This window comes from Coloeus monedula (assembly GCF_965178545.1).
Source record: "Coloeus monedula genome assembly, chromosome: 5".
Lineage (NCBI taxonomy): Eukaryota > Metazoa > Chordata > Aves > Passeriformes > Corvidae > Coloeus > Coloeus monedula.
Window position 1 is genome coordinate 28,723,998 of NC_138785.1, and position 15,152 is coordinate 28,739,149.

A 15,152-nucleotide genomic window follows, 5' to 3' on the forward strand; every position below is an offset into this window, starting at 1 on the left:
GGAGGAACCTGACCTCTAAGTGTTGTTTCCACTTAATGTTTTACTGGGCCTCTGCTCAATTTGGTATTGCATCCTGTTACTGTAGGAACTAGTGCAGTTTCTGCAGCGTATGGATTCATGAGAACCTGCCTTTCAAAGGTCAGATCTGTGTCAATAAAGGGAGATACTTGATATGGCTATCCTCTGACCCTGATGGACCAAATGGTCATTTTAGCTGTAAAGCAAGAAATGCCTCTGCTAGGAGAGCCATATGCCAAGCTGTCTGTGTGTGTTGTCTCCTCTCACATACTGATGCCCCCCGCAGCTGCTGCAATTGTTTATCTAATGACAAGGTAACAGAAACATGCAAGCAGGTGCTGTATTCATCTGGATTACATTTGGGACTTCTTTAATCTAAAGAGTTTGGTCGAAGTAGCATTTTTAAACTAGAGGTAGCTTTCTTTTACTTGAAAATGACCATTTAAGACCGTCTATCTATACATTTTAAAACTGTGGATCTCCAGGTACTGTCCTGTACGGTTACAATCATAGAATGATTTGGGTTGGCAGGGACCTTTAAAGATCATGTAGTCCACATCCCCTGCCATGGGCAGGGATGGCGTTCACCAGATCAGGTTGCTCAAAGCCCTGGGCAGCTTGACCTTGAACACTTCCAGTGATGGGTAGCCACGACTTCCCTGGACAACCTGTTCCAGCCTTGCAAGAAGTTCAGGTGGATGACATCTGTAGCTTTTCCTCTGTCAACAAATGCAATCATTTCATTGTGGAAGGCTACCAAATTAGTCAGGCATGATGTGCTCTTTCTGTCTGTAAGCAGCTCCCTGTCTTCCATGTGTTTTGATGTGTCTTCCAAGGGAATGTTCCATGATTTTACTGGATGTGGAGTGAGGCTGCCTGGTTGCTAGTTCCCAGGGTCCTCCTTTTTTTACCTTTTTCAAAATGAGTCTGGCGTTTTCCTTTTTCCAGTTACTGGGGATTTGCCTTACTGCTAAGACTTCTTGGATGTGATTGAGAATTTCTTGGGCATCTCAACATCAGCCAATTCCTTCAGGACCCTGGGATACATCTCACTGGGTCCCATGGACTTATGTTCAGGTATCTCAGGTGGTCTTGAACTTAGAGCGAAGGGAACTGCAGTCTACCATCCCAGCCTTGAGGTTCAGGGAAGGGAGAGATGTGGGAAGAGAGATTACTATTGAAAGCTGAGGTGAAAAGCTGTTGAATAGCTCAGCCTTCTTCATATCAGTTGTCAATAGTTCTTGTGTCTTATTTATCAAGAGGAGACATGTTTACTTTAATCTTCCCTTTTCTAGCCAGTGTTCCTGTAGAACTGTAGAACTGTGCATTTCCTTCTTACACTTTAGTTTGACCAGGAGGTCCTTAGTAAGTCATGTTTGTTTCCTGCTTCCCTTGTCTGTTTTCTTACATGTGGTAATTGAGAGCTCTTGGGCTCTATGAAAAATGTCCTTAAAGGGCTGCCAGTTCTGTTCAGTTCCTCTGTCCCCGAGGGCAGTTCCGTGGGGGATCCCGTCCATTAATTCATTCAACAACTGAAAGTGTGCTCTTAAATTTTGGAGTCCTTACTCTGTTCTTCACCTGGTCTGTATCCATCATGATAGTGAATTCCACCAGGGTATGACCAGTGCAGCTCAGTCTGCCACTAATCTTGACATACTTAATTAGTTCATCTGTGTTGGTAGGCAGCAGGTCTAATAATGCTTCCCCTCTAGTTGCGCTGTCTGTCACCTGGATTAAGAAATTATCCTCATTGCACTCCAAGGGTCTCATGGACTGCTTACAGTTTACTGTGCTGCTTTTTCAGCAGATGTCAGGGTGATTGAAGTCTCCCAGCAGGATCAGAGCCTGCAAACATGACACCTTCTGTAGCTGAAGGAAGGAAGAACTCATCATCAACAAGCTCCCCTTGATGAGGTAGGCTTTAGTAAACACCTGCCATGAGGTTTACTTTGTTGGCTTGGCCCTTAATTTTTAGCCATAAGCTCTCAACTCTTTCACTGCTTTTTTTCCAAGGCAGCTCTCTAGAGTCAATCCATTTTTTTTTTTTTTAACTTGGAGGGCAGCCACCTGCTTGCTTTTCTTTTCTTGCCTTTGCCTTCTGAACAGTTTATAGTCTATTTCAGTATTCCAGTTGTGTGGTCCTTCCCACCCTGTTTTAGTGATAGTGATTAGATTGTAACTTTCTAGCTGCAAAGTGGCTTCCAGCTCCTCCTGTTTGATACCCGTGCTGTGTGCATTGGTATAGAGACACTTCAGCTGTGTCACTGACCTTGTCACCTTCTTAGAGGACCATGCCATAATTCCTTTGAGGCATTTCACAGGTGTTTCCCTCTTGGTTCTTAATATATCAGCAGTCTCTGACTTTTCTCTGTTGCTCAGAACTTCATCACCTTTTCTCTGCTACTTGTCTGCTGCTCCCTCCTGCTGTGAGAGCTCTTGTTTCTGTCTATGCTATTGGGGAACACCACCTAATTCCCTTCAAAATTTTTTGTTTTGGCATAGAGGAGCCTAGCGTTGCTTTTGTAAGCTTCTGCTTTGTACTACTGCTGTGAGTGTATTTGTCTCTTGTTTTGTCTGGCCCCGACAAAGAGCAAAACCAACATGCTGGTTCATTGGGAACAAGCCGGTGTCTGGGCTAAAGGGAAACTGGAATGCCCTGAACAAGGGAAGTAGAGAAGGCCAAATGATGGGAAGCACTAGCAACTCACACTGACCAGCAGGTCATGTTAGGTATACTCTAAACTAGAAACACAAAATGATTCTTCTCAACTCCTGTCACCAGCACGTGTCCTTGTGCTGTCCTTTCTTGTGCCAACCAGAGCATGTCATGTTGCTGCATGAGGATGGGCAAATGATTGCTTCTCTGATCTGCCTTGTTGCCTGACCAAACATTTGCAGCCACCCAAAGCAGCGTGGGCAGCACAGGGCTGGATATGGCAATTCTGCCACTGTGGTCTAGGTGAAACAGGTTGCCCAGAGAGGTCGTGAAGTCTTCTTCTCTGGAGATGTTCAGAAGCCTTCTGGACACTCCTGTCCCTGGTCTGCCACCAGGTTATCATGTCTTCTTATCAATAATCTACCTGCAGTAATTCCAGATACGTCTGGTTATTGCCTCTCTCCTATCCTGACTCTGAGCTATGTGCTTTGGTGTGCTTAGCCTTTCTGCTCCATAATCCTCTCCTCATTCAACTTTGACAGCATTCACTATGGAGGGGCAATCAAGAACATAGGATCTGTTTCCTTTCTTTCCCAACTCCTCTTGACTGAGCTGGCAGTGGTGTTTGAGGCTGTAGATGTCATCAGGTCCAGTAGCAATACTTAAAACCTTGGAGCTCTGTGCAGCCTCTGTAGTGATACTGTCTCTCATGTTTTCTCTTCATAATTCCAGTGGCTGATGAGTACAGCCTGTTTCTCCATGACACAGGCGAGACTGGGTTTGCTCACAGAGGCGGAAGTTAATCAGTGATGCAGTTGTGGTTAATATTACTAGCAATATCTCATATATTCAATTTCATGAAGCTAAGAGTGGGGTGCTACAACTTCTGTTATATATAGTCACTTAGTGAAGAGGCTTATGTATCTAGTAACTTGCCAAAATGGAATTATTGGCTCTAGATCACAGAAGTATAGTATCTAGGCAAGAAACTGGTGTTCTTGTAACAAGAGAAAAGCTTCAAAACTTTAGTGGTTTGATTTACATGTACTGGTAGTTAGGGGAGGAGATGCATTTAGCATTGGCTGAAAAAAGTTAATACTTTGCATTCCAGGGTGTTCTCTAGATGTTTTCAGAATGTGGAGGTAAATGAGCACACTGTGTTTCTTGTCAGCTTGGAAACATATCCTACACGAGACTTAGACTGAGAGGTGTGTGTGTTCCTGGGACCTAAGGTAAGTGAGAGACTGACCAGCTCTAGAGGTGTCATTTAGAGAAATGAAAGATAGCGCCTATGTTGTAATCAAAAAGAGGCCTTTTTCTTCGGCTGTATCCTCTGTACCTTGATTCTTCAGGAGTAAGTAGATAAAGCTAAAGTAATATGGTTTGAAAAGAACCTTTGGAGATCATCTCCAGAAGTCAAACTTGAAAAGGGGGAAGGAAGAGTATGTGCTAAAGCTGGGGTAGCTGGAAGGGACCCCAAGCACAAGGCAGTGGGGTGCAGTGATAAAAAGCTGGTGGGGAGAGAGTAGGCAATGGTAGAGCTGTGGGCAGGTCTGGAAATACAATTAAAAGCATTAGGCAGCTTGAAGTACATATGCTTCTGCAAGGTCTATCTGTTGTTCTTGCATTTTTCACTCAACACTCAAAAATTTGAATGTGCCTTTTTTTTTGTAATTGCATGCGTCCGATTTGAAACCAAATGTGAACTTTTCCATCAGCATTCCTGTAGGGATAGTGAGGAAGCTGTGGATTTGGGGCCTAGAGAAGTCTTAACTGAACTATTCTGATCTTTGTGCTAATATGAGCAAATTCCCTATTCTATTTCCATTGTACTTATGTGTTTCAATCAAAAGTGATTTCATTTGGGGCACTTTCATACTGGCAGTATAAAAGAGGAAGGACTAAGTACTTGGGTGATGGTTTCTATGTAGACAAACTTCCTTCTCCCCACCCCAGTAAAAACGTACTTGTCGCTTGTTGATGTGTAGCTACCAGGGAAGTTTTTGCCATACCTTGTTGGTGAAAATGTGAAGGTTGAAGCTACCAAATGTAAAAATTTTTGTTCTTGACAGCCAAGTGAGGTTGTGTTGGTTAACTTCACAGTTCAGAATACCTATGCCAGGAGGCTGTGGGCCAAGTGTTTAATTTTAGGGTTCTTCCCACTGTAGCGAGTTGGCACTAATCTGAAATGATTGTTGTAGTATATGCTCTGTTCAATACAGTAACTTTTTTTTTAATGTAGTAAGACTTATGGCCTTTCTTGTCTTTAGTACTGATCTGGTATAATAGCGGTGTAATTAAATAAGGCATTTCTGATAGTATGTGAAAATCAGAACCTGAAGTATTTTAGCAGTTGCAGTGAGGGTAAAAATATAACTCCAAACCAGTCTGTTTGTACTATAGTTAAGGTTACAGGATTTTGATGTCCATATGCAATGTGAAGATTTAACAAAAAGAAGAGCTTTATACTGTTTGTACAATATGGTCTGTAGAAAAGGCTAGGATAGCCTGTTAATGGTATTGTGAGATTATTAAGGGCACTGCCTCCAATACAGAAAAATAATATACCCCAATGTCCCCATTGTCCAGAGGAAACAAACCAGAATATCCAAATGTGCTAATTAACAAAGCTTCAGGAGTTAATTTTTGCCACAACATCCTTACACTTGCCTGTTAAGTGTACAGAACTGAAACAGAAGTTTCTTGATGGAAACTGTTTCCACATTCCCTTTTCAGGCTACTCAGAAACTATCCTTTAAAACTAACGTGCAGTGTTTGAAATCCAAAATAGCTGCAATTAGCTAGAATGGCTTGTTCTGTTGTGTTTCTTTATAGCAGGAACGTTTTTCCCCACACAGGAGATCTATCTTGAAATTTTTACACATCCCTGGTGTATTGAAAAGGAAATTTAGAGAGACACACTGTGTCTAGATCTCACATACCCTGTGGTTAGAAGACACTGTCTTGGGCTAAAGTGTTAAAGGTTTTGAACACGCAGGAGAACATTCAATTAGAAGTTACCTGGGGTTTGCCAGGTATAGAAGTACAGCCGTGTCACACTGATAGGCTAAACATCAAATGCTGGATTTCTCTTGTTAGCTCCTGTTGATGACAACATTGCTCACTGGGATATCTTTTGGTGTGATTATGTGCTTTAAAAGTATGGAGACATTAGAATCAAATAGTCAATTGACTATTTTTGCTTCCGTTATTCATATGCATTCTAATACAGTCTTTATTTATATGATTGGTTCTGTTTTCCAAGATGCCATTGTCGTCATTTCATGGTGTAGATGTTTTCTTAGGACTGAAAAAGGGCAGTATCTGCAGAACCATACCCCTGGCTGTTGGAGAAGCTGGAGGATGAGTAGGATGAATGATTGCAGAGAAAAGAAGGATGAGTCTCATGATTACAGCAATTGAGTTCTGATAGGTTATTTTTCTGAACCTGGTTTGGCCACTTTAAATGTGTGTTCCACAGGCAGTCAATAATTCAGGGTGTTTGCAGGGAACCAGCTTAAGCCTTGTTAGTAAATTTTTAATGTATTTGCCTAAGTTTTAGAAAAACCCCTGAAAACTGGACACAGAAATTGTGTGTTGTAAGCCTTGGCCAAATCCTTCATGGTTCATTAGCACGACTGAACAGGTCAGATACACTGCATAATCCTTTGTCCTCTTGGCCAGGAGAGGAGCTGGAAGCAGTTACTGTGGTGTTGTCATCTCTGTGTGCCAGCAGAAGTAGCAGGGAAGCACTCTTGGTTGGTTTGCATAGGATGGAAGAATCAAGAGACTTGAAAACGTGCTTCTGTTTTAACACTGGGCTCAGGCAGTTGTAGATGCCTTTGAGAGTTCTACACCTGTTAGCTATCATTTTTTAAAGTCACCTTTCTTGCCCTAACCTGCCTCAACAGGGCTTCATGTGCTAGTCCAAACCTCCAAACTGGTCAGATCCCTGTCATTTCTATCTCTTGGTCTTTCTTCATGGATTTTTTCTGGGCTATTATCTTTTCCCCTGCCATATTTTTTTCAGTTTTCTCCCCTAGCTCTTTGACTGAGGCTTTTTGCCGTGTGAACCCTTTGTTGTCTTCTTGTCTTGTCAGTGCTGTGCTGTGTTTCATCATTTTGTACTGCCTGCTTTCTCTTGATAGACAGTTAGTTGCTGGTACTGTCTTTCAGGCTACTACTCTTACCCTGATGCCTCTTGGGACAAATGGCTTCCCTCTCCCTGGGTATAGAGAGTCACTAACAGGGTCCAAGAGAAGAGAGATGGGACATACAGAGTCTGTCTCTCCATACTTAGTTCCTATACTGCCTATTGTGTTTAAAAGAATCTGCAAAAGGTCATGTTTGCCTGTTCCTACTGGAGTGTGCCTGAGTGGCTTGAGAGTCTGGCTTAGTCTCAAACCTGTCCGTGAGTAAGATCCCTCAGTGGGTGGTAGCATGTATGGCACAGATGGTGTCTTCAGAAACGTAGGTGCCAGATCCTAACAAGATTCAGTGAGCACGTGCTAGCTGATTCGCCCTCACCCCGCCCCCCATTTTGGTGTTTTTGTTTTAACATGGGGGAAAAAAACCCACCACCAAACAAAAAAGCCTAGGTTTTTCCTAGGCTTCCTACTTGAGTCTTCTTTCAAAAAGATCAGGCAATTGCACCTTCTTGTCAAAGTGTAAAATAAGTCAATTTACTTCACTGAAGCACCAAACTTTGGCAAAAATTCAGCTTGGGGGCAAGCATGTAGCATTGCATCCTGTAAGCTAAAATATATGAAATTTGGCAATGTTAAAAGAATTTGAAGTCAGAAATGTATAACAAAAGAGGTTTGAATAAAAACAATACTACCAGTTAAATTTTCAATTCAGAAAAAAGTTTTTCTGAGAAATGTTTTGCTAGTTAAAGTTTTTTATATTTATATATACATACATACACACACAAAATATCAGTAATTAGTTTTGTTCTGAACTGGGTTATGTTTTTCCTGGGGAATTCTGTCTATGAAGTATTTTTATTCCCTTAGTTACAAAAACTGTTTGCAACTATTTCTTTGCCTTGTCTTCTTCAGTCCAGCTGTATTTCAACAGATGTGGTTACGTGAGGAACCATAAATGTCTGCTGGTTTTTATTACTCATCTCCTTGACCTTGAGTCTCTGTATACTCTCCTGTTATTCACACTTGTACAACATAAGTGTGTTGCTCTGAATTTGTAATATGTTGTGCTTATTTTGCATGACATTTGGGGCCTTTTTGTCAGGCCTCTAATGTTGCCATGGGCTTTGTTTTCCAGTTCTGTACAAAATGTCTTGATATTGAAAGGTGGTGATCTGTATTGCATTATGTTGTTTCTCAAAAGAGTTCACAGGTGAAATAGTGGGATTTTTTAAATGAACTTTTCTAGTTGATAATTTACTGTATCAGTGCCTTCCTAGCCTTGTGGCTGCATATTGCATTCTAAGTATTTTTATGTACTTCAACTTTCATGTATTTATAGGATTAGTAGGGTAAAGAAATACCAGGGAGAATAACAGCCTCTGAACATCCAGTCTGCAGGGTACCAGGTTACACATCTTACCCTGTTTGTCACACTTCTTGAAGGTGAGCTGATATGCTGTGGTTAAGTTTTCCTATGCAAGTGATGAGCCACTGGAAGGCTGGAGTACTGCTGATTTATAGAGGCGGGGTAACTTGGGATATTCAGCTGGAAAAGGAACGGGAGTGGTAACAAGCAGCAGTAGTGGTAGTAAAGGCAGAAGCAGGTTCCACAGCAGACTTCCCAGTGTGAGTCAGTGAATGCACAGCATACTGGCTAGCTGTCAGGAGGAACCCAAACCCGACTATTGCAAGAGATTCGGGGTTTATGTTTATCGTGCAAAGTCATGTGGTCTTACTATATCTTAACTTGCCAACTTAGCCTTAGTCCGGAGAAGATCCTTTGCTGCAGTGCTTAACCAAAAAAAAAAAAAAGAGGGAGAAAAGAACAGAAGGAAAAATAAAGAAAACTGTGCAATGTTTGTTTATGCCTTCATCATGCCGAGGAGACACTTAACAGTAAATAACCTGTGTATACCTGAGGTAAGATACTGTTTCTGCTTTCCCTGCACAGTGCTGCTGCAGCACGGAGCTGATCCAAACATTCGGAACACCGATGGGAAATCTGCACTGGATCTGGCAGACCCTTCAGCAAAAGCTGTACTCACGGGTAAGATGCATACATCTCTCAGCAGCATTACCTGAGTTTATTTTGTGTGTATAAGTTCAGCATCAGAAGAGCCTTCTGCCCTTCCAGATTTTCTGTTGTGTAAGAGAATTTTAAAACTGTCTTTTGCCAGATTTCATGTTGATGTAATTGTTGTTAATCTGCTGTGCTGCTCTGCTATAGGTTTGCTTATTCTACTTATGCTAGTGCTGTAATTTTCTGTTAAAATATAATTTGTTATTTACTGTATTTCTCTGGGTTTTTTCTTTTTAATTGATACCCAATAGACAGATTAAACAGGATCCCCTAGCCCCTGAAAAAAAAATAGGAAAAAAAATCAGGTCAATTGTTTCAAGACCTTCACTGTTAGGCAAGCAAGGACGTTTGTGTAACTATAAAAGTACTTGTGATCTGAAAGACAACCTGCTACCGATTGCAGAGCTCAATACTTACATTAAATTTTGCTGCAGATTCACATGCTGCTCTTTCCTTCCTCTACCTTGTTAGTCATTTTGGGTTGAGCCTTTTCTCATCTACCAATTTTTTTCTGTTTTAGGGTGTTAGTTGCAAAACAATGTTTCATGAAAATATCCTACAGATATAACTTTGTATTTACAGATCTTTGATTTTTTTATAAATTAACTGTTCTGGCATACCAGTAAGCATGAAAAGTAGCCTGTCAAATCAGTATAAAGAAATACATGGTTCTCTGTGCTGATTTTGACATCTAGGAAATAATGTTTAGAACAAAGTAATATTGGATTTTAAAATATATACAATTAGATTTATACAAAGGGATTCAACAGCTGAGGTTCATTTGATGGAATAGCTGGGGGCTTTTTTGCCTTTATTTTCCCTATTCTCTCTCTCTCTCTTTTTATTGACAGCTTAATTTATAGGTTATGTGCTATGCAACACCCGTATTCTTTCTTCAGATTATGTTCAGAGCACACCAGCTCCCTTCACTTTGTCAAGAACATTTCCTCATCTTCTTTTTTCAGTGTGCTGAGTGCTATACATAATTATCTACAGCGCTGCAGTGATTTGAGAGTGCTTTTGGAACAGCATACTTTAAATACATATGATTTACTTTAATTACTTTGTGTCAAATATAAACACGTTCCTACAGTGCTAACACTAATGTTAGCTGTGCTAAGCAGGTTAATCTGACTTTTGGCTGTTAATGGATACAGTTGTACAGATGCTGAAGATAGAGAGGGCACCAGGGAGTCAAAGTACCTCAGAAGTGTTAAAGGACATTTGACACTTACTTATGGGGAACTTGACGTACCTACAGTGTGGGGGTTACAGGCCCCAAGCTGCTCTTTGGGCTATGCAACTTCAGGATAGTAGAGGAATGGTAGGAGATTAGGAAAGTCTGTGACCTCATGTCTGCTCCAATGATTTCTCTGGGCACTAGATCACCTTGTGCTTCGGGCAGGGGAGAGGGCAATGTGTCATAGCAGACAAGTGGAGATGGATTCAAAGCAGCCCTCTTAGAACATCCTGTGAAATGCAGCCAGCGCCCGTCTCTGGGCTCACCCCTAATGCCTCACACGCAACATCACTGACTGAAGCCATCTGCAGCCAATGAATGTTACCAGGCTGTGCATGTAGGCGCACATGGGGCTATACATGTTTAGTTGTTCATAAAAAGACATTGTTTTTGTATGTGTCTGTTCTTCCCAGCAAGAAAATCAGCTTTTGGTTTTATTAGCTTTGTCCTCAAGGTGGCTCTTGGCTACGCTGGGCTCTGTGCTGTGTACCTGAGTTCCAAGCTGTTCAATCAGGGCTGGACTTGGGCTGTAGCTGCATAATTAACTGAAAAACCTAACACTGGAGATGTTGTTTAAATGGAAGCTAGCTGTTAAGAGCTGTATTTTTCTGCGTGTTGCCCTGCTTTATAGTATCTCTGTTAGGCTGCTATTTTTCATGCGTTTTCCATATGTTGTTACTTTCAGGTCTTACTTCATCCCTCTGGAAAAAGGGATCTTAAGGGATTTCTTAGGATCTATCTGGCTGGGGATAATCTTTAGCTACAGCAATGCTTTGCAATTAGGTGCATCAGAACTTAAAGGTATTACTGGATTAAGGATGAGTAGGATATATTAACTTAATTTTCAGTATTTAGTATTGAATGGTGGGATTTTAGGAATGCTCATATTTAGAGCTTCTGGGAGTGGAACACAGTCTGTAATTTGTCACTGTATTTGAATCTTTAAGCAGCATGCGTGTAAAGGCTGCTCTCATTGTTACTTTGGATTCCTTTTTCTGTCTGTGTCTATCATAGAATGTCCTAGGTTGGAAGGGACCTTAAAGATCATCTAGTTCCAACCCCCCTGCTGTGGACAGAAGGCACCTTTCATTAAACCAGGTTGCTTAGAGCTCTATCCAACCTGGCCTTAAACATATTCAGGGATGGAGCATCCATAACTTCTCTGGGCAACCTGTTCCAGTTTCACAGTAAAAAATTTCTTCCCAACAACCGACTTAAACCTACCCTCTTTCAGTTTGACTCCATTTCCCCTTGTCCTATCTCTACGCCGTCTTGTAAGAAGTCTCTCACCATCTTTCTTGTAGGCTCCCTTCAGGTACTGGAAGTCCACAATTAGGTCACCCCAAAGCCTTCTCTTCTCCAGGATGAACTGTCGCAGTTCTCTCAGCCTTTCCCCACAGGAAACATGATAGGCTGTATGACCATAATAGACTTTTCCACATTGCTACTGTATTGATTGTTGAGAACATGGGTTCCTCTTAAAACTTTTTTGACCGAGTATTTGCATAGGTTTGTGCATCTGTGTTAATTGCTTTGCGAATGAACTGTGATTACAGTCTCCCTTTGACCTCCAGTGCAGCAAAAGTAAACAGAAAATTTGTTGGTAATTGATTAGACCTTTTCAATTTGACAAAGAGTTCTGTATGTGTTTTAAAAGGGAAATTCCTGCTGCATAAAAACCATTTCTGCTGTTCTGGCAGCAAATGCTGAATCCACAATGACTTGTTCTTTTCTGTCTTCCAGGCTAGAATAATGTATACTCTTATTTTCACTTGGATTGCAGAAAGGATATGTAATGCAGTAGTTTCTGGCATGACTTCCAGCCATTTTCCTGCAACATCCTCTTAAAATATGTGTTTTATAAGGATACATAATGCAGATGAAAAGCTAATATTTTGATGGAAGTGGACTTAGAAAATTTTAGAATAAAGTGAATTTTATAGAAATTAAACGCCCAGTACCACTTTCTTAAAAAAAAAAGAAAAAAGTTACGTAATTGAGGAATCTGCTTTTTACTACTTAGAAAGCAGTCTATTTTCCTCCTTTTGCAGGATTAGCAGCATTTGTGTGAACCAAACACTTCGTGTTTGAAAGGGTGAATATTTTGTTTCTTCTTACTTAGCATCCCGTACTGTTCCCTGAATCATGTTGTCAGAAAAAGGATTCTAATCCTCTTTTTCTCTAGGCTGAAGTGGTACTACAGGCTCCAAAAATATATCATATCTAAGAACATCTAAGAGCTGTTAAATACGTCAGATTAATATCCAAGTTTATTTTAGTTTAGTTTAATTGTCTTTGGGGTGTGTGGTTTCTGAGATGGGGACTCATCTTTGTTGCCATACATAGCACTGTGGCACTCCCATCCAGAACAGGGCCTTTGGGAGCTTTTGCACTACAAGTCCTATTAGTCTTCATTGTTTTCTTACCCTGATTTTTGCCTCTTTAAAGACTAACATCCTCTTATATCTTCCCTGTACAGTATAGGACGAGCCATATTGTTAATGATTTATGTGAATGATATTTTTGTTTGTTTGTTTGTTTGTTTTTTTCCACACAGTGATGCTTTCTTGCCACTTACTCCCCGTATTATCTGCTATTCAGAAATGCTTTCTTCATGTGAATGGTCGTTCTTTGTACTTGAGCAGTTTCCAAAGGAGCTGTTAGCAGGAGCTGAAGGCATTTTTGTTGGATAATATATTTTTGTCTGCTTCGTGCCAGCATTTTGCGGGGTTGGTTTTTGTTGGTTTCAAGGATTACTCCCTTGAAACAGATCAAAATGAAAAAAGTCTGAAAACTGCTGCATCTCTAGATTAAAGTAAGATTTCTTAGGTATGAAATAATGTCTTGTTTATTAATAGAATCAATTTTCAAAGTTAAACAAGACTCTGATCTTCCTACTTACTGTGGAAATAATGTCTTTTACAAACAAAGTGCTTTAGGTCCTATTGAGCATTTCTCACTTGAGTTTTTCGGATGTGAAGGACAGCTTGATGAGTGAAAGTATAGCTGGGCTAAGGTTACTAGAGGTGTTAATGAGGATTCATGTTTTCATCTATTTTTCATGTCAACTTTTTAATTTAAGCAGGGAGCATAGTTCATATATTGAAATATATTTGCACAATTCTTTTTGAAGTGAACTGCCATTTATGCATAATTTGCCTGCAAGGAAGGGAAAAATCTGGTATTTCACTACAATAAGTTTACTGAACTTCAGAGAATGGAAAATGGATTTTAGGTACAACTTAGCCATTTTAAAAATAGCAGCAAAAGAATTTAGTTTTGAGTTAATTTTGTTTTTCCTGTGGTACCTTTACAGCTTGACTGTCTCAAATCCAAAACTGTTTCCTTCTGGGTTGGTCTTATTTCCTTCCAGGTACTCCTAGGGTATTGAAGGCCTTCCGGATAAACAATAGCACTTCATTTTGGGAGCTGCCAATCTTCTCCCCCTTTCCTTTAATTGATCTAATTCTTACATAGTGTGTGCTAAATCAGATCATTTGGACAAGGTTTAGCTTCTGTCTTTACAAAACAGTATAATAAACATCAGTACAAAAGGAAAAGTGATTTCATTGTAAGGAGGGCAGGCGCTGCTAGAATGGTTTGGACCACCCACTTGTCTAGGTCGTTGTCCTTTCTGACAGTGACACTGGATCTGCTGCCTAACAGAAAAGAGCAAGAAATCCAGCAGTTGAGGAATATCCTTGACCTGCAGAAAACGTTCACCTTATTCCATATAAGCTGTTGACACCCATCTTGAAGCAAGAGGTCTGAAGAGCCTTTCCAGAACTTGTTTGAATGTATGTTTCTGTGATTGTTACTTGTATAGCATTCAGGCAGGTTTATTCTTCCTTTTTACCAAGGCCTAACAGGAGGAAATAAACCGTATGCTCTAGTTCACTGGTATGAGTGCCATGTGATGCTTTTACATCTGGAGTCCCTGGTGATCAGTTACGTTTACTTTCTGGAGCATTATGAGGAATATCAGCTTTCCTTTGGGAATGCTGGGGCAATTGTTCTTCCAGTCTTTGGAAAGATATGGGCAAAAGGTACTTGTGGCACAGACCTAGAACATAAAGTCTACCATTTTGGTGGCCCTCATCTAGAAGCTCTAGCTCTATGAATTTTAAATCTCATCTTCTGTTTTTTAGAGAATGTTATAATGATAACTATCTTGATATATTTATAAATGTATCGTTTTTAAAAATCTCATTTAGTGTGTGGTCTAGTTCCTACTTCCCTCTTTGAAGAAAGTGCACAGGTTTCTTAGCAAGCCAGGAATTAAATGCCGTCTTCTCAGTTCTGGCATGGTCACGTTTCAGTTCTATTTCACACTTCCTTTTTCTCTCAAGAGGAAAGTAGATGAAACTTCTCTTTTTGTTCTAGATGTTGTGCCATACTTGGTGTGCACTTCTGCTGTCTTTCTTCTTCAAGAAGAGCAGTTCTTGATCTTTAGAATGTGGACATAAAAAGTTTCACCTCAGTGAAAAGGAAGTTGCACTTTGGTGGTACTGCTGGGATCACTGGTTCTCTTTCTACTTTCCAGCCCTGCATTATTATTTCAAGACAATGTATCTTGATTTGAGCACTGTGCTCAAATCTGGTATATCACGATTGACTTCTGGAGTGGTGATTTAATAGCTTCCATGGCATTTTGTTATTCCAGGTTTTATTCAGGCTAAGTTTGTTTTTTATTACCTCTCTGATTGCAGAAGAGCTAAATGGTTTATGGGAGCCTCTAAAGCAATTCTGAATTCTGAAGTTTGTGGTTTATACTCCAGTATAATTCTAGGTGATTTATATTATGCATGCAGTGTTTATTGCTTTGTCAGTACTCCATTTTGTTGCTTATTCCCTCAGTTTCTTTTAGGTCCTTCTAGCTTCTGCTGTTTTTTCTCTGGTAATTAAATGATTTAAATATTTCCTTCAGTGTGGTGGGTTAATTAATACAAGTTGCAGTGTATTTTATCCTAAAGGAAACAAGTTATTCTAGCTTTTAAATGTCTGAAGTAT

General features: G+C 40.3%; 1 protein-coding gene across 1 annotated transcript in view; it reads left to right on the plus strand.

Annotated features, from left to right (window-relative positions):
• TNKS (tankyrase) overlaps window positions 1-15,152 on the plus strand; it is a 138,265-nt gene that overhangs the window by 23,518 nt on the left and 99,595 nt on the right. The window contains exon 3 of the mRNA XM_082282070.1: window positions 8,774-8,869. Within this exon, the coding sequence (XP_082138196.1) occupies window positions 8,774-8,869 (96 nt within the window). The remainder of the gene's footprint in view (window positions 1-8,773; window positions 8,870-15,152) is intronic.